The sequence below is a fragment of the Bubalus kerabau genome, chromosome 1 (assembly GCF_029407905.1).
Source record: "Bubalus kerabau isolate K-KA32 ecotype Philippines breed swamp buffalo chromosome 1, PCC_UOA_SB_1v2, whole genome shotgun sequence".
In the NCBI taxonomy this organism is placed as follows: domain Eukaryota; kingdom Metazoa; phylum Chordata; class Mammalia; order Artiodactyla; family Bovidae; genus Bubalus; species Bubalus kerabau.
Window position 1 is genome coordinate 74,970,929 of NC_073624.1, and position 18,932 is coordinate 74,989,860.

General features: G+C 41.3%; 1 protein-coding gene and 1 non-coding gene across 2 annotated transcripts in view; both read left to right on the forward strand.

Moving 5' to 3' along the window:
- The window catches only part of IRAK3 (interleukin 1 receptor associated kinase 3), a 63,282-nt gene that overhangs the window by 23,561 nt on the left and 20,789 nt on the right, over positions 1-18,932 (forward strand). Inside the window, exons 3-8 of the mRNA XM_055579791.1 lie at positions 950-1,014; positions 1,791-1,845; positions 3,296-3,447; positions 6,648-6,712; positions 12,589-12,703; positions 13,534-13,652. Coding sequence (XP_055435766.1) covers positions 950-1,014; positions 1,791-1,845; positions 3,296-3,447; positions 6,648-6,712; positions 12,589-12,703; positions 13,534-13,652 — 571 coding nt within the window. The remainder of the gene's footprint in view (positions 1-949; positions 1,015-1,790; positions 1,846-3,295; positions 3,448-6,647; positions 6,713-12,588; positions 12,704-13,533; positions 13,653-18,932) is intronic.
- TRNAK-CUU (transfer RNA lysine (anticodon CUU)) lies at positions 17,234-17,306 on the forward strand. Its single transcript has one exon. It is a non-coding gene; the product is annotated as a tRNA-Lys (tRNA).

An 18,932-nucleotide genomic window follows, 5' to 3' on the forward strand; every position in this document is an offset into this window, starting at 1 on the left:
GACTGCAGCCATGAAATTAAAATATGCTTACTCCTTGGAAGGAAAGTTATGACCAACCTAGATAGCATATTGAAAAGCAGAGACATTACTTTGCCAACAAAGGTCCGTCTAGTCAAGGCTATTGTTTTTCCTGTGGTCATGTATGGATTTGAGAGTTGGACTGTGAAGAAAGCTGAGCTCAGAAGAATTGATGCTTTTGAACTGTGGTGTTGGAGAAGACTCTTGAGAGTCCCTTGGACTGCAAGGAGATCCAACCAGTCCATTCTGAAGGAGATCAGCCCTGGGATTTCTTTGGAAGGAATGATGCTAAAGCTGAAACCCCAGTACTTTGGCCACCTCATGCGAAGAGTTGACTCATTGGAAAAGACTCTGATGCTGGGAGAGATTGAGAGCAGAAGGAGAAGGGGACGACAGAGGATGAGATGGCTGGATGGCATCACTGACTCGATGGACGTGAGTCTGAGTGAACTCCGCGAGTTGGTGATGGACAGGGAGGCCTGGCGTGCTGCGATTCATGTGGTCGCAAAGAGTCAGACACAAGTGAGCGATTGAACTGAACTGAAGAATAGTTTAAGATAGGTGCTGATGGACTTCCCTGGCAGTCCAATGGTTGAGACTCCACACTTCTATTGCAAGGGGGCATGGGTTCCATCCCTGGTCAGGGAACTAAGATCCTGCATGCCACATGTTTTTTGTTAAAAAAAATAAAAAATACAAACAAAAAGATAGGTGCTCATGTTCTAAGTGAACAAAGGTATGTTTTTATATTTGATCATTAGAAAGCTCTTTCACGTATGGACATTTGTAACCATTCAGTGGGAATGAAACTGAGCTTTAGAAATGAACCTTACTAGCAAGGTATTTATTTTCACAATGTAAGAAAGAAAAAAGAAGTGTTTGTTAAGAACATAACAGTTAATATACCTAACTTCCCTCATTTCTCTTTCAGGAGCAACCTTGAATCCTATAGAGCAGAGTCATCGGGAGAAAGAATTTCCAAACATGTTACAAAAGGTAGAATGTGTGTGCGTAGATAATGACCCTTGAACTCTGTTGCATCTATAATCAAGTGTAAGGAGTGAAGTTATGAGGCAGAAAAATGCTGTTATTTGCAGCTACTTTTTTAAAGCCAGGAAAGCTTTCATTCTCATTCTTCTTCACTTATTTGGGAATTCAGGAGATTGTGTGTTAGTCACCCAGTCATGTCTGACTCTTTGCAACCCCAGGGACTGTAGCCCGCCAGACTCCTCTGTCCATGGGATTCTCCGGGCCAGAATACTGGAGTGGATTGCCATTTTTTGGTAACTGTTTGAAGAGTTGAGGGCTTTCTCCTCTCAGTGATCTGTCAGCAATGAGTCATAGAACATTTAAGAGTACTGTGAGTTATGTATTTGTCTTAACTCAATTTTTAGTTTTCCTGTTCTAGTTGACGTTTTGCATGTTATTGTTAGTTTTTATTAAAGCAAATTAGAGATAATCAGTTTTATAGGACTAGAAGTCATTTAAAATTGACTATAACTGACTGTGACATTGATACTTGATTTTTTAGCATTGTTGTGGAATCCTGCATTGGTGTGGGAGCCTGCGTTGGTGTGGAAGCCTTAAATATATATGGCAGTAAATACTGTCGAATAGAATAAAATAACTTTGCATTCTACTAGCTTTCTTCTAAATTATATTCCACTTTCTTTCACTGTATAGTCCCAGGGGTAGCTTTGGATTTCTGTTGAGGTTCTGCTCTTTCTAGACTTATGAAATTGAATTACTTTAATATGTATTTCTTCTTTTAGGAAACAGCCAATGTCACAGTGGATAATGTTCTTATTCCTGAACGTAATGAAAAAGGTAAAAAAAACAAGCAAACCAACTTTCCTTTAAATCATGCTTTCCTTTAAGTGAATTCATGAATTCCTTTAAGTGACATTTAGACATATCCAATAAACATGGTAACCATTAATAGGCAGATTCAGGATAAATTTTTCATAGGTATCAAAATAGTCTCAATTTTGACTAATCCATTGTTCTGATGGATGATATGTTGCTATTATTTTACAAATTCATTGTCCAATAAAGAGCATAATTGTGGTCTCACTTATAATTTCATGACATTTGCTATTTTTATGTGTCATAGGAAGACATTTAAAAATTATGTTGAGTTTTGTATACTTTTAGAAATTTTCATTGCACTTGTAGAGAAATCTTTAGCGGTTATTGTAAAGCGGTGCTGGTGGTCACTATGAAAAACAATTATTTGCCACATCAACTTTCCTATTCTATCAGCTGAGAGAATAGTTTCCTTCTATCTGGAAATCAGCCTGATAAACTTTAATGGCTGTTTAAGGCTGCTTTGCCTAATCTTCGCCACCAGATCTGATGCTTCTTTGGTTTCAAAAGAGAATTTAAAAAGTTAGATAAGGTTATGGTCTTTTGAAAAGTGAAAGTGTTAGTTGCTCAGTTGTATCCAACTACTTGCCACCCCATGGTCCAGTAGCCTGTTAGGGTCCTCTGTCGGTGGAATTTTCCAGGCAGGAATATGGGAGTGAGATGACATTCCCTTCTCCAGGGGCTCCCCCAGGGGTAGAACCCGGGTTTCCTGCATTGCAGGCAGATTCATCTGAACCACCCATGGTCTTTTAAGATTTTGCAAAAAGGTCCAAATGAAACAGGAAATGTGTTAAGTATAGCCAGAATTGGTCTCTGCAGGATTTACTTAGGCTTTTCCCTTTGAATTTGCATTTGGTTACCTCTGAAATGTTTCCTCCCATTCTCTGCTTGAGATGATTTTCTTAAAGAGCTGAAGCATCTCCCAATTTACTCTGGGGAAGTAAGTTGGATTTGGCTCATGAGAAATATTTCTACCAGTCATGCTTAGCGAATATTATTTAGTCATATTAAGATTTCAACTTCAATATATATATATATATATTTTTTTTTTACTAGTTTGGGGTTCATCATGGGTCACCAGTAATCTGTTGATCTAATGACAAGGAAATAACCTTAGGAAAATTACCCCAACTAAATTGTCTGGCTGATCTCTTTGGAAAGGTGATAGAATCACAGTGTTATTGTTTGAGTATCTAAGAAGCTACTTGCTCTGTGGGATGGTGGGAGCCAGGCCCAAATGAGAGTCAAGAGAGCTCACGATAGGCTTTGGTTTTGGCTCCTGGGATGTCTCTACTGACTTTTCACTGGACTCTGATTTGTTTCTAATAGGGAGGTCTTGGTTCTTTATAATGATGGCTGATTCTTAAAAAGCAGAAAGATAACTTATCTTCTCCCTACTTTCCTTCCTAAGGAATATTGCTAAAATCCTCCATCAGCTTTCACAGCATCATAGAAGGAACCAAAAATTTCCACAAAGACTTTTTAATCGGAGAAGGGGAAATTTTTGAGGTATACAGAGTGGAAATCCAAAACCGAACATATGCCATTAAATTATTTAAACAGGTATGGAAAGAATTACTATCACAGGATATCGATTCCATTTATTTGCTCATATTTCATATTAAAATGTGTCATTTTTCATTAGCATTGAAAGGAGGTGTACTGGAGAATAAAATTTCATAAATGGAAATAAGATATATGACCTCAGGTGACTGGAGAAATGACTAAGAAATGAATGCCTGTCTTGCAGGAATGTGGGAGTTAAATCCTTCCCCTCCCCAGGTGTATGGCCTGAGAAAAACTTTTCTGAGAAGCCTTTTAGGGCCACTGGGAGTTTGCTTAAGATGGTCAGATTGTGTCGGTCTGCTCCAGTTTTTCCTGCCCTCTCCAGGCTGCTTCACAGCTTAAACCATAGGCTGGTATTTGGTGCTACTAAATTGTCTTCAGTTACAGTCCAGGAGAGCAGGAAAGAGGAGGCTTCAAGGGCAGCAAGGCAACCATCAGAGCAGGAGGTTGAAACACAGCCGAGAACAGCCAGGAAAGCAGAAAGGGGGTTGGGGATCTGACTCGGGAGTCAGGAGGAGATAGGTTCACACGTGTGCACCGAAAGAGCTGGTCTTCATTGCTGGTCAGCTGCCAGTAAACTTTACTAAACATCTTTTATGGGCTGGGTACTGGGCAGAGATGAATAAAGCATAGTTGTATCCGCTAGGAGTTCCCGGTCTTGTGGGGGAAACAGGTGAAGAAAAGATTAAGTTGTAGCGTGACAAGTACCTGAGCAGAGATTTGCCCTAAAGGTCATGGGAGCATATAGAAGACAGCCAGAGGAGAGGCCAGCACCTCCAGCACCCAAAGAGTGCCCGGCACAGAGTAACTACTCAATAAACATGTCTGCAGTAATCAAATGGAAAAATGGATACAAGAAAGTGACCTCTCAGCTTGATTTTGAAAGACAAAGAGACTTTTGCCAGGCAGGGAGGGAAGATGGAAGATATAGCAGGTGCCAAGATCTACGGGGGCATGCATGGGAGCATATGTCTTTTCACAAATACCAGACTGGTAGAGCAGAATTTAGTGTGGGAGCGTTTAGTGTGAACGTAGTGGCAGCAGATGATACTGGAAAGATAGGTCAAGTCCATAGGTGCTTTCTAAGTAGGAGAGTGAAAGGACTAGATTTGTGTTTTGAAACATCACTTTGATTACAGGTTGGATGATGAACTGGAAATTGGAGGAAAGACAGCAGGAATTAGACTAGAGGTGGAAGGACCTGGCAGAGGGTATTTCAGACGTGTAAACTGAAGTGGATAGGACTGAAACCTGTATTCTCCAGTCTAATGTTAGAATCACCAGGAAGGTTTTTTTTTTTTTTTTAAAGGAATATAATTGCTTTACAATGTTGTGTTAGTTTCTGCTATACAACAGAGTGAATCAGCTGTATGTGTATCAGCTGTGTGTGTGCTAAGTCACTTCCGTCGTGTCTGACTCTTTGTGACCCCATGTACTGTAGTTCGCCAGGCTTCCCTGTCCATGGGGTTCTCCAGGCAAGAATGCTGGAGTGGGTTGCCATGCCCTCCTGCAGGGAATCTTCTTGACCCCGGGATCAAACCTGCGACTCCTGCGTTGCAGGCAGATTCTTTACCACTGAGCCACTGGGGAAGCCCCTCCTTGTAGCCACAGCAAAATAGCACTCTCTCTTAGTATCACCTTCTTTATCTGCCTTTCCCAGTGGACTGGATGGTTTTCTTTAGAGAGCTCTTATGTATGTTTGTATCTCAGTGCCTTATTACAGGGCCTGGCCTATAGTAGTTGTTCAATAAATGTTTGTTAGGGGAATTGAAAGAAGCACATATGCTGTCTTTATGAATTTAGTTGCAATTCACTATTAGTAAAAAGATAGAAGGTAGTAAAGTTACCCAAGACCTAGAGGTTGAACAAAGTCCTATACACACATCAGGAAAAAAATTAGATAATTTCATGAAGCTTTAGTCACAGAGCCTTTTTTTTTTTTTTTTTTTTTAATAAGAAATGGAGTTTTGTAACAATTGGGACCTTAACTTCAGTAACCTTTCTTAGAGGGCCTGAGGCTGGGCAATGTACTAGGTGTGTTAGATTCATCCAAATCACCTGGGATCTTACAGCACAGATTGTGATTCAGTGGGTTCATGTAGTGACCTGAGATTCAGCGTTTCCCACCAGCTCCCGGAGAAGCTGGTGTTCCTCCTGCACGGGACACACTGTGAGCAGCAAGACTGGTAGGGTAGCATGAACACAAAAGCTGACCCTTCACATTTTCAGGCTAAGAAAACGTGGACCCCAGGGAGGTTCAGTGACAATAAGTCACAAATAGTGAGTGTTAGAGGTGGGCCTGAGACCCAGACCGCTTGGTTCTCAGTACCGTGGTTTTTTTAAAATATAAATTCCCATAATGTCGTCCTTGAAAATGATTTGTTAGCCGAGTTTATTGCTTCTGACTTCTTGGGTTAACTTAGAAAATAGCTTCCAGGATTCCTGTTGGCTTTCTCTCCCTTTGTTCCTAAGGACAGAGAACTCTAAAAACTCTGCCCTTTCTAGCAATTTACATATGGTAACTGGAACACACTTTAACCCTTTCATGGGAGAAGTTAGGCATTTGAGATTCAGAGACATGCAACGCTGTAAGATGTAGGAAGCCATCAAAGACAGTGCCAGGTACAGAAGAAGTCCTCCAGATAATATTATTGGATTCATTAATTTGTCCATATGTCAGGCACTGGGCTAGCTTCTGAAGCTTTTTTGAAGTAAAGAGTTAAATTTTTCATTTTCCTAGTGGACCTATTTTTTTCAAAATTAATACAAAGTTAAACTTAAACCAACAGCCAAGTGACCCAAGTCATGAATGCCCAATTATTGAAATCACTTCTAAGTAGCATCACAACCTGGATTCTTTGAGATCAAGTGGGGAGTTTCTGTCATGAGATTTTCTTTGACTACATAAAATATTTTCGAATTTATGTAAGTGTATACAAAATACAGTGAAAGGGTTTAAATATAAAATGCAGCAATCTGATACATTTCATGAAAAACTTCTAATTCAGAAGCAGCGGTTCTAAATCTGTTTTGGCATTAATGGGTTTTTGAAAGGCTGATACAAGCTAAGGATTTTCTCCCCAGAAAAACGTTCATATGCTTTTATACCAAAAAGTGTCTGATTTCATAGATGCTAGGTTAAGAGTACCAGAAATAGATCCTTTCCTTATTTTTTTTTCTTGTTTTTCTGTATTTAGGGGGGAAAGATGCGATGTAAGAAACAATGGAAGAGGTTTTTGTCTGAGCTTGAAGTTTTGCTACTGTGAGTATATTGCTTGAAATTTCTCCCCTTGTGCCTGGTTTTCATCTCTGTTCATCTTTGATTCTACAGCACAGAGCTTGGCATGGTTGGCATTTAATAAATGCGGGTTGGAGGTTAGAACACTGGGTAAATTTTTGACATCTGCTTTGGTATATTCTTTGGAATACATTTAAAAATATACTATTTACATAATTCACTTGAGCCTATTTTAACAAGAAACTGTCACAAGGAAGTGGATTAAATCATGTGTGACTAACATGACTGAATGTAAAATGATTCTTAGAACATTAGAATTGTATATATTTTACCATTGCTCCTCTTTCTTAAGAGACATTCCAGTCAAGAAACTGTTTCATCAATATAAACCTCTTCTGGAAGAGAGTTTAGACAAAGAAATCAAGTGCTTTTGATGTGCATATTATTTTCTGGGAATTCATTCATGAGCCTGAAAGTCCTTGGAGACAAACTAAAATGACTTCATTTTCATATATATTCATATCTGCAGCTGTGCAGCCTGCTTCATCGAAGGCCGCTAACCCTATAGAGTTCAGTCATCACCCTTTACAAATAGAAAATGTTCTTTTCAGATGTTTCCTAAACCAATATGTGAATTCAGGGGAGGGAGGTATTATCCTAAATCCTTCTCCTTTTATACCCAAGACCAGAAATCAAAATGTTAGAGGCTAAGCATAAAAACTTAATATATCATTTAGTCAACAAAAAAACTAAAACCAAAATTGTAATAAGAAAGTTTTTATATTTAAGCTTTATTTTTTTGCTTATGAATAAATAATAAATTCAGACACTCCAGAATTCCAAAAGGGCAGAAGAGTAAGCCAAGAAGAGATTTTCTTCCATGTTCTCATCCAGCCACCCAGCCACTTTTCCCAAAGGCAACAGTGTTATCAGTTTCCTATATATCTTTCCAGAAATATTTTATTTGTAAGCATATATGTATTTTGTTTTCTTAACTTTCCTCTTCGCACACAAGAGACAGCATATACACATTGTTCACTTTGCTTATTTTAGTATTCCATTGTGTGCTGTGGCTTCCCTGATAGCTCAGTTGGTAAAAAATCCGCCTGCAATCCTGGAGACTCCAGTTTAACTCCTGGGTTGGGAAGATCCCCCGGAGAAGGGATAGGCTACCCACTCCAGTATTTTGGAGCTTCCCTTGTGGCTCATCTGGTAAAGAATCCGCCTGCAATACGGGAGACCTAGGTTCGACCCCTGGGTTGGGAAGATCCCCTGGAGAAGGAAAAGGCTACCCACTCCAGTATTCTGTCCTGGAGAATTCCATGGACTGTATAGTTCGTGGGGTCGCAAAAACTCAGACATGACTGTGCGACTTTCACGTACACTTTTGTGTGCCTGTGTTATAATGTAATTAACCATTTTCCCATCAATGGATTTTTAGATTTTCCTAATCTTTTACATGAAATTAAAAGATGCTTACTCCTTGGAAGAAAAGTTATGACCAACCTAGATAGCATATTGAAAAGCAGAGACATTACTTTGCCAACAAAGGTCTGTCTAGTCAAGGCTATGGTTTTTCCAGTGGTCATGTATGGATGTGAGAGTTAGACTGTGAAGAAAGCTGAGCACCGAAGAATTGATGCTTTTGAAGTGTGGTGTTGAAGAAGACTCTTAAGAGTCCCTTGGACTGCAAGGAGATCCAATCAGTCCATTCTGAAGGAGATCAGCCCTGGGTGTTCTTTGGAAGGAATGATGCTGAAGCTGAAACTCCAGTACTTTGGCCACCTCATTCGAAGAGTTGACTCATTGGAAAAGACTCTGATGCTGGGAGGGATTGGGGGCAGGAGGAAGAGGGGATGACAGAGGATGAGATGGCTGGATGGCATCACTGACTCGATGGACGTGAGTTTGAGTGAACTCCAGGAGATGGTGATGGACAGGGAGGCCTGGCGTGCTGTGATTCATGGGGTCGCAAAGAGTCGGACACGACTGAGCGACTGAATTGAACTGAACTGAACTGAATCTTTTACTTAAAATAGCACTACAATGAGAAAACTTTGTATATTGTTATTTTGTAACTCCAGGAGTTGGTGATGGACAGGGAGGCCTGGCGTGCTGCGATTCATGGGGTAGCAAAGAGTCGGACACGACTGAGCGACTGATCTGATCTGATCTGATGTGTTAAAGTATATCTAAGAAAACTTCATATAAATAAATTTATAGGGTCATGTTCCATGCCACCAAATTGTCCTTCAGTAGAAACTATACTAGTTTACACTTAACACCAGTCATATATAAGAGTGCCTGGTTCCCCATATTCTTGCCAATATAGCATTTATTCTTTTATCAGTTTTTTCTGATCTGCTAAGTGGACATGGTTTTTCAGTGTAGTTTAAATTTCTTTTTCTATGATGAATGAATCTTTTTACATATAAAGAGATTTATTTCCTTTTCTATGAAATATCTGTTAATGTTCTTTGCCCATTTTTTATTAGACTGTTGGATTTTTTCTGTTTTTGACTGGAGGATAATTGCTTTACAATATTGTGTTGGTTTCTGCCATACATCAACATTAATCAGCCATGCATATACATATTCCCTCCCACCTCCCACCCCATCTGACCCCTCTAGGTTGTAACTAGAGGGAGGTCGAGCTCCCCGAGCCATACAGCAAATTCCTGCTGGCTATCTATTTTAATATGGTAACGTGTATGTCTCAATGCTGCTCTCTCAGTTTACCCCATCCTCTCCTTCCCCCACTGTGCCCACAAGTCTGTTCTCTATGTCTGCATCTCTATTACTGCCCTACACATAGGTTCATCAGTACCATTTTTCTAGACATCCTTCACTTTCATATATGTGTTAATATACGATATTTGTGTTTATCTTTCTGACTTACTTCACTCTGTATAACAGGCTCTAGGTTCTTCCACCTCACTGCAACCGACTCGAGTTCATTCCATTTTATGGCTGGGTAGTATTCCATTGTATATATGTACCACAACTTCTTTTTTTTTTTGGTACCACAACTTCTTTATTCATTCATCTGGATTGCTTCCATGTCCTGGCTATTGTAAATAGTGCTGCAGTGAATATTGGAGTACATGTGTCTTTTAGAATTGGGGTTTGCTCAGGGTATATGCCCAGTAGTGGGACTGCTGGGTCATATGGTAGTTTTATTCCTAGTTTTTAAATAAATCTCCATACTGTTCTCCATAGAAACTGTATCAATTTATATTCCCACTAACTAGACTGTTGGGTATTTTTCTTAATAGTTTGTCAGAGCATTTCATATAGTAGAGAAAATTAGCCTTATTTTTATGTTTTAAGATACAAATAATTATTTTTACCCCATTTTCATTTGTCATTGCTTATTCTAGTTTTGTGCCATTTGGAGATGGTTCTCATGTAGTTGAATTTAATCTATATTTTCTTTTATGGATTCTAGGTTTTATATTATAGTTTAAAGACCTCTCCAACTGAGAGGTTTTAAAATAATTTTGCCATTTTTTCAAGTACCTTTATATTTTCACTTATATACCTGATCCATTTGGATTTATTCTTCTGAGGCATTTACGTATTACTTTAGAATTAACAACATTATGGCATTGGATGTTTCTGGTATGCCATCGTTATCATTTATGCTGCTAATATTTCTTTAGCTTTAATGCTATTCCAAGTGCTTCATGTGTATTCATTCTTTAATCCTCACAACAGGCCTGAGCTGGTCCTGTGACTATCCTCATTTTGTAGATGAGGAAACTGAGGTAGATGCTACTTTTTTTTTTTTTTTTTGCAAGATCCAACTTATTTCCTAAGTCATACTCACCCTTTCTCTTCTTAGACTTTTACTGGTGAATAAGTCAGAGGCATTAGAAAATACTGTCTGGAGTGGAATTAGGAGAGAACTGCACAAACAACAGATAGTTTCAGTGAGTTAAATAATAAGCAGGTGCAGAGTGCTGAGGACTTCCCTGGTGGCTCAGTGGTAGAAAAATCTGCCTGCAATGCAGGAGACATGGACTCAATCCCTGGGGTTGGGAAAATCCCCTGGAGAAGGAAGTGGCAACCTACTCCAGTATTCTTGCCTGGGAAATCTCATGGACAGAGGAGCCTGGTGGCCTATAGTCGGTGGGATCACAAAAGAGCTGGACATGACCGAACACGCTCACACATAGACAAAGTGCTGAGGGTGGAGGAAATGCTAATTTGCGGGTGGGATGGGTGGCAGAGTAGACATCTTGGAAAAAATAAAATCTAAGCTGAGACCTGAGCATGAGTTTTTTTTTTGTTGTTATAAAATTAAGGGAACTACTTAATGGATTGCGTATGTGTTTATGTACACACACACACATACACACATGCACACACGTACATACACCCACACTCCCTTTCTTGAAGTAGGAACAGAGGGACTCAGAAGGGATATATGTATGCTTAGTCGCTGTCATGTTCAACTCTTTGCAACCCCATGGACTGTATAGTCTGTCAGGCTCCTCTGTCCATGGAATTCTCCAGGCAAGAATACTGGAGTGGGTTGCCATGCCCTCTTTCAGGGGATCTTCCCAACCCAGGGATTGAACCCAGGTCTCCTGCATTGCAGCCAGATTCTTTACTGTCTGGGCCACCAGGAAAGCCCAAGAATATATATGTATGTATTATATAGATGTGTGTGTATACACATATGTTTCATAGGTAAGCTTTATAACTGAAGAAATGAATAGGACTTTATGTATAGCATCATTTTTTCTTTTTGTAAAAAATAGCTTTATTTGTTTTAATATCCCCAAATGTGCCTTGAAGAGCCTGGTGGACTACAGTTCATGGGGCCGCAAAAGAGTCAGACACAACTTAGCAACTAAACAACAACAATAAAGCTTGCCTAAGACATAAAAGGTGTTCAGTAAATAATTGTTGAACTGAGTTCACAGTATGTGTGACTTTCACATGCTTTGTATTTCATAGCTGTTACAAGGGTTACATTGGTTTTCACTGTGATGACACATGCCCTCAAGAAATAGTTTAAAAAGGAACCTGAAAAATGTATACAATATGGACATAGAATTCTGTGATTTAAAAATCAGTGGTGTGTTTTTACTAGTCAGATTTTACTAGTCACGTGGATCTTAGGTAACAATACAAACTTCATAAAGCCATTGGATGTCTCTTAATTGTGTGACTTGGTGCCTAGTACTTTAGTCCCTGACACAGTAGCATTCAGTAAATGGATAAATGAAAAGAGTCTTCCGTACTCTTCTCTTTTGGTGATTTTACTTGCACATGTATATCAAAAGCAATGAAATGGATCATTTCAGTTGCATTATATTTATTTATGTAAAAAATAAGTTATATTGGGTTTATGTTGATAAAAATAAGTTAATATTGAATATTGTTTTCTATATTATAAACCTCCCAACACCCCATATCTTAAGAACTCTTACATCCGAACATTTCTGTCCTATTTGGATATTAGCTGGTATTTGTTAGAATGTGTGCATGTGTGTGTGGTGTCACTTCAGTCGTATCCAATTCTTTGCACTCAATAGACTGTAGCCCACCAGGCTCCTCCGTCCATGGGATTCTCCAGGCAAGAGTACTGGAGTGGGTCACTGTCCACTCCTTCAGGGGATCTTCCTGAACCCATGTCTCTTATGTCTTCTGTACTGGCAAACGGGTTCTTAACCACTAGCACCACCTGGGAAGCCCATTTGTTAGAATACTTGAAGCCAATTTGGAAGGAAAACTGTCACGTGTCCAGTGAAATTCTCTCTCCCTTGGCCAGATTTATATTCTGCTTTATGCCTGTTCCACAGCCCACCTTACCACCCCCCAAACAGGGTGTTGTTCATTTCCTATTTGAATAACCAGTTTGATAGATTTAAAAAATCTTTTGTTTCAAGGTTCCGTCATCCAAACATACTGGAGTTGGCTGCATATTTTACAGAGAGTGAGAAGTTTTGCCTGGTTTATCCATATATGAGAAATGGATCACTCTTTGACAGATTACAGTGTGTAGTAAGTCATATCCATCACTCTGCCTGATATTCTGACCCTCTAAGCCCTGAGGGAGCTGCTGAAACCTTCTGAGAGAACCAGGAGGCCAACATGTGTTCATGTGAGGGGATGCCAACAGTGGGTTTCCCAAGGAAGTAGAGGACTTCTCCATGAATTAATTTCTTACTCTTAGAAGGTTGCATAAATACCCGAGTTGTTGTGTGTTGTGCAAAATGGTGGCCAAAAGAGTTGCTGGGTCCTCACTCCTCATTGGTACCATGTCTCAAATGAGTTTATGTCAACTACCATTATTGAGCAGGTAATTTTTATTTGCATAACTTTATGCAAAGTACCATTCAATATGAAGGGTAGACATAAAAGTGATACCTATATCACTTAAAAAGAAGGAGGTTGAATAAATGCCATGGTTTCTCTTATGATGTTTTTTTTAAAGATAAGGTAAAAAACAGACTCCAAATTTGTAAAATTGCAGTTAAGATGAGAATAAAAACAGATTATTCTCAATTACCCACACTGTTGTGCCACAAATAATCTAAAAATCTTATACAATGAAATTTTAAGCATAGTTATCTTATTAGCCATATTTCAATGTATGCGACATTAAAATTATTGGGTATTTTCATTGCCTATAAAGGGACCCAGAACCAGCATGGGTAGTAGAGGAAAACCCATCTTGAATTAAAAATAGGTTATGGTTAACTAAAATATTGATTCACCCACCTCTTCCCACTTTATCATTAGAGTTTATTCTGGCATACACCTAGGTTGTGAATACAAACATGGTTTTTACTCAGAAAATACAACAAAACCAACCACTGTTGTCTTTTCAGGGTGACACAGCCCCACTCTCTTGGCACATTCGAATCGGTGTATTAATAGGAACATCTAAAGCCATCCAGTACTTGCACAACACGGAACTCTGCTCCGTCATCTGTGGCAGTATATCCAGGTAAATTATCCCAGGGCTCTAGGTTACGCTGAAGGCTCCTTTCATCATCAGTGGTAAGTCAGACTTCACCCTATTTTCTATCTGCAGTTTCCCTGGTATATATCTGTATGTGTTAAGAGTTCTCATGAACGTACTTAAAATCTTAGCTTTTTAATGAAAACATGTCTATCGAATTTTAAAAGCTACATTTGTATTGCCAATGGCAGAGTTTATATTACTTTTAGGAATTATTGATGAGCAGTGTAGGATAGACAGTTTTGTGTGTTTTATTAATTACTTGGCATAGCAAACTGTGAAACAATCTTCTGTATTCATTGCACTTAAAAAACAAACAAACTGAAGTCTAAGAAAAGATGAAGCGGCTTATCCAGGGATTCTTCACAAGATTAACAGTAGTCATCGGCAGTTTAAGTTCTTTGTCCTTGGGTCTCCAGTGTCTTGCGTTGCCACTGAGCCTGCTGCCTCCTAGCTGGACATATTCCCCGTGACAAGCCCAGCAGCACTCCCAGTGTTCCTTCTTGCTCCATGAGAAGATGAGAAACAACATCTTCCATCTTTTTCCCTCTTCAGCAGACATGAATCTTTCAGACAGAGAGTAGATACCCTCCAAACTTCCACCCACTGTGAATTTTTCCTGTGTGCCCTTCATGATGGACTTGTCCCAAAATAAATATACCTTTGCTGAATGGCAGGGAAGACTGGATTTAAAAGGCTCTGCCTCTTCGGGGCCATCATCTAGTGTCTTTGAAAAAGCTTTTAGTGTGCTTTCCAGTTGAGCAGAAGAGGAACTGATTGCTTACTTTGTTTTTCTGGTGAAGTGAACTTCATATAAAAAGCCTCTAGATTTTACTTCATCCTGCGGGAGTGGCAGGGGTGGGGTGGGGACACAACCACTAGGTAGCTTCTCCTGTTGGGAAGATGAAACTGTTAGTTGCTCAGTCGTGTCCCACTCTTTGCAAACCCAAGGACTGTAGCCCGGCAGGCTCCTCTGTCCATGGGATTTTTCCAGGCAAGAATACTGGAGTGGGTAGCCATTGCTTTCTCCAGGGGATCTTCCTGGCCCAGGGATTGGACCTGGGTCCCCCACATTGCAGGCAGATTCTTTTATCATCTGAGCCACAAGGGAAGCCCCACTTTCTCCTGCTGCTGCTGCTGCTGCTAAGTCGCTTCAGTCATGTCCGACTCTGTGCGACCCCATAGCAATTCATCAACTGCCAGTGACCTTATAGAATCAGCATAAAATTGGTGTCGCCTCAGGGGACCTGGGACACAGATGGATGGTGAAAGTCTTAGAGGTCAGTGGAATCAACCACTGAGGTTGGTTCTGGAGGGCCAAGGTGGCCACCTGCAGCCTAAAGCAATCCCTCTTCTACCCAGCTCGTAGCCCACTGAGCACTATAGGTGCTCAAATATATGTTCAAACTGAGTTGCTGTTGTTCAGTCACTAAGTTGTGCCCAGCTCTTTGTGACCCCATGGACTGCAGCATGCCAGGCTTCTCTGACCTTCTTCGTTCAGTTCAGTTTGGTTGCTCAGTCATGTCTGACTCTTTGTGACCCCATGAATTGCAGCACGCCAGGCCTCCCTGTCCATCACCAACTCCCGAAGTTCACTCAAATTCATGTCCATCAAGTCAGTGATGCCATCCAGCCATCTCATCCTCTGTCGTCCCCTCTTCCTCCTGCCCCCAATCCCTCCCAGCATCAGAGTCTTTTCCAATGAGTCAACTCTTCACATAAGGTGGCCAAAATACTGGAGTTTCAGCTTTAGCATCAGTCCTTCCAAAGAACACCCAGGACTGATCTCCTTTAGAATGAACTGGTTGGATCTCCTTGCAGTCCAAGGGACTCTCAAGAATCTTCTCCAACACCACAGTTCAAAAGCATCAATTCTTCGGCACTCAGCTTTCTTCACAGTCCAACTCTCACATCCATACATGACCACTGGAAAAACCATAGCCTTGACTAGACGGACCTTTGTTGGCAAAGTAATGTCTCTGATTTTGAATATGCTGTCTAGGTTGACCCTGACTTTCCTTCCAAGGAGTAAGCGTCTTTTAATTTCATGGCTGCAATCACCATCTGCAGTGATTTTGGAGCCCCAAAAAATCAAGTCTGATGCTGTTTCTACTGTTTCCCCATCTATTTGCCATGAAGTGATGGGACAAGATGCCATGATCTTAGTTTTCTGAATGTTGAGCTTTAAGCCAACTTTTTCACTCTCCTCTTTCACTTTCATCAAGAGGCTTTTTAATTCCTCTTCACTTTCTGCCATAAGTGTGGTGTCATCTGCATATCTGAGGTTATTGATATTTCTCCCAGCAGTCTTGATTCCAGCTGGTGCTTCATCAAGCCCAGCGTTTCTCATGATGTACTCTGCATATAACTTAAATAAGCAGGGTGACAATATACAGCCTTGACGTACTCCTTTTCCTATGTGGAACCAGTCTGTTGTTCCATGTCCAGTTCTAACTGTTGCTTCCTGACCTGCATATAGGTTTATCTTACTGGGTAGATAAATAAATAAGTGGAATTTCTTCTTTTGTTTTAATTTCTTCATTTGGTGCTTGATGGGAGAAGGGGATAGGGAAGTCCACCGATCAGAGCCCAAGGGAACATTAGGGTGAAGGACCCAGATTCAGGACCCTCTGCCTGAGTCACAGGGCTTCCCCAGGGACACTGGGCGGGGAGATGTGCATGCACTCTTCCAGCATCCCTCTCCCGCTCTTAGGTCTAAGCACAGGCTGTGACCCCGACTGCTGCTTTCTCAGGATTGGCTAGTGTCTTCAGGCAATTCCCAGGAAATAGGTGCAGTGGCAGAGATGTGCCTGCAGGGGAATTTTATAAGTGCTCTCAGGAATAATAAAAGTAAGAGAGGAAGACAGAATTGGAGAGTTGGAGATGCTGAGCTGGGGTATTATATTTATAGAAGAGGCCAGGAAGATCCCCTGGAGGAGGGCATGGCATCCGACTTCAGTATTTTTGCCTGAGAAATCCCCTGGATAGAGGAGCCTGGCGGGCTACAGTCCATGGGGTTGCAAAAGTCAGACACGACTGAGTGCCTAAACCACCACCACCACCAGAGGCCTTGGCCGATGCCGTGGGGACTGCTGAATCTGGGGTGGCCCTTCAAAGCTGTCCCTAGATGAGGCAAGGCACAGATTTTTGCACCCCTGTACCCTACCAGCCATGAGTGGGGCTGTACAGGGGATGAGGAAACTCCCTTCTGCCACTGGTGGTTCCCAGGTTGGGGCTTAGCTGGGAGCCATCAGCAGCCACCCCTCCCTCACAGGAAGTGTGTGCCTTCCTGGATCCTAAGGGAGGGTTGGGCCCATGGCCCTGCAGCCACTACAGTTCGGAAGAGCTGGCTGGATGACGTTCTGCAAAACATCTCTAAATTTTCTTTTGCATGTAGTTTCCTCCCACTTCTTCCCATCCTTTCCTCTTAGTTCAGTATCCACAATTGTTTAAATCAGACAGATCTGTTTTAAGAAGCAGACTTTTCACATAAAAATGTGATTCTGACCCAATTGCTTGCCTCTTTTAAGCCTCAGCTTGTTTCCTCTGTAAATGCTAATGAAGGAGCCTGGCTGACTCAGTTGGTAGAGCATGAGACTCTTAATCTCAGGGTTGTAGGTTCGAGCCCCACATTGGGCGATCTCTTTTCTTGGGCTTCCCTGCTAGCTCAGTGGTAAAGATTCCTCCAGTGCAAGAGACTTAAGAGATCCGGGTTTGATCCCTGAGTTGGGAAGATCCCCTGGAGGTGGGTATGGCAACTCACTCCAGTGTTCTTGCCAGGAGAATTCCACGGACAGAGGAGCCTGGTGGGCTACAGTCCAGAGGGTCGCAAAGAGTCGAACATGACTGAGCACAGCAGCTTCTAACTCTTAAAGTTAAATGGCATAAAGTATACATGGTGCTTAGCAAAGAGGATGCACTCACTAAATGCTGGCTGGCTCCTGGTACAGTAGTCAGGAAGTGGTAGGAGTAACGGAGGCTGAGATGTGTCGGCCAGCTAGCTGTTTTACTTATCACTCGTTTGCTTATTGTCTTAGTCCATTTGGACTGCTCTGACAGAAATCCTATAAACTGAGTGGCTTATAAGCGTTACATGTTTATTTCTCACAGCTCCAGAGGCTGGGAAGTCCAAGACCATGACATTGGCCAGTTCTCTCTCCCAGGCAAGCTCCCTTTCTGGTTCACAGGTGGCTATCTTTTCTCTGGTGGAAGGTGTGAGGGGTCACTCTGGAGTCTCTTTTATGAGAGCACTAATCCCATCCATGAGGGGAGCCCTTATGACCTAATCAACTTCCAAAGGCCCAACATCCTAACCCCATCACAATGGGGGTTAGGATTTCAATATATGAATTTAGGGGGACACAAGCTGAAATCAAGATTGCTGGGAGAAATATCAACAACCTCAGATATGCAGATGATACCACTCCAATGGCAGAAAGCAAAGAGGAACTAAAGAGCCTCTTGATGAGGGTGAAAGAGGAGGGTGAAAAAGCTGGCTTAAAACTCAACATTCAGAAAACTAAGATCATGGCATCCAGTCCCATCACTTCACGGCAAATAGATGGGGAAACAATGGAAACAGTGAGAGACTTTATTTTCTTGGGGCCCAAAATCACTGCAGATGGTGGCTGTAGTCATGAAATTAAAAGACGCTTACTTCTTGGAAAGCTATGACAAACCTAGACAGTGTAATGAAAAGCAAAGATATCACTTTGCTGACGAAAGTCCATATAGTCAAAGCTATGGTCTTTCCAGTAGTCATGTATAGATGTGAGAGTTTGACCGTAAAGAAGGCTGAGCACCGAAGAATTGATGCTTTTGAACTGTGGTGTTGGAGAAAACTCTTGAGAGTCCCTTGGACTACAAGGAGATCAAACTAGTCAATCCTAAAGGACATTGACCCTGAATATTCATTGGAAGGACTGATGCTGAAGCTGATGCGTCAGCACTTTGACCACCTGATGCAAAGAGCCGACTCAGAAAAGACTCTGATGCTGGGGAAGATTGAAGGCAAAAGAAGAGGGCAACAGAGGATGAAATGGTTGGATGGCATCACCGATTCAGTGGACACAAACTTGGGCAAACTCCAGTTGATGGTGAGGGACAGGGAGGCCTGGCATGCTGCAGTTCATGGGGCTGCAAAGAGTTGGACATGACTTGGCGACTGAACAACAACAAGCATTCAGCCCATAGCACTTACCTCTATCATCAATTTATTGTGTTTGAAAAGTGGACCCACAAACTAGCTCTATTTTAGTAAAAATC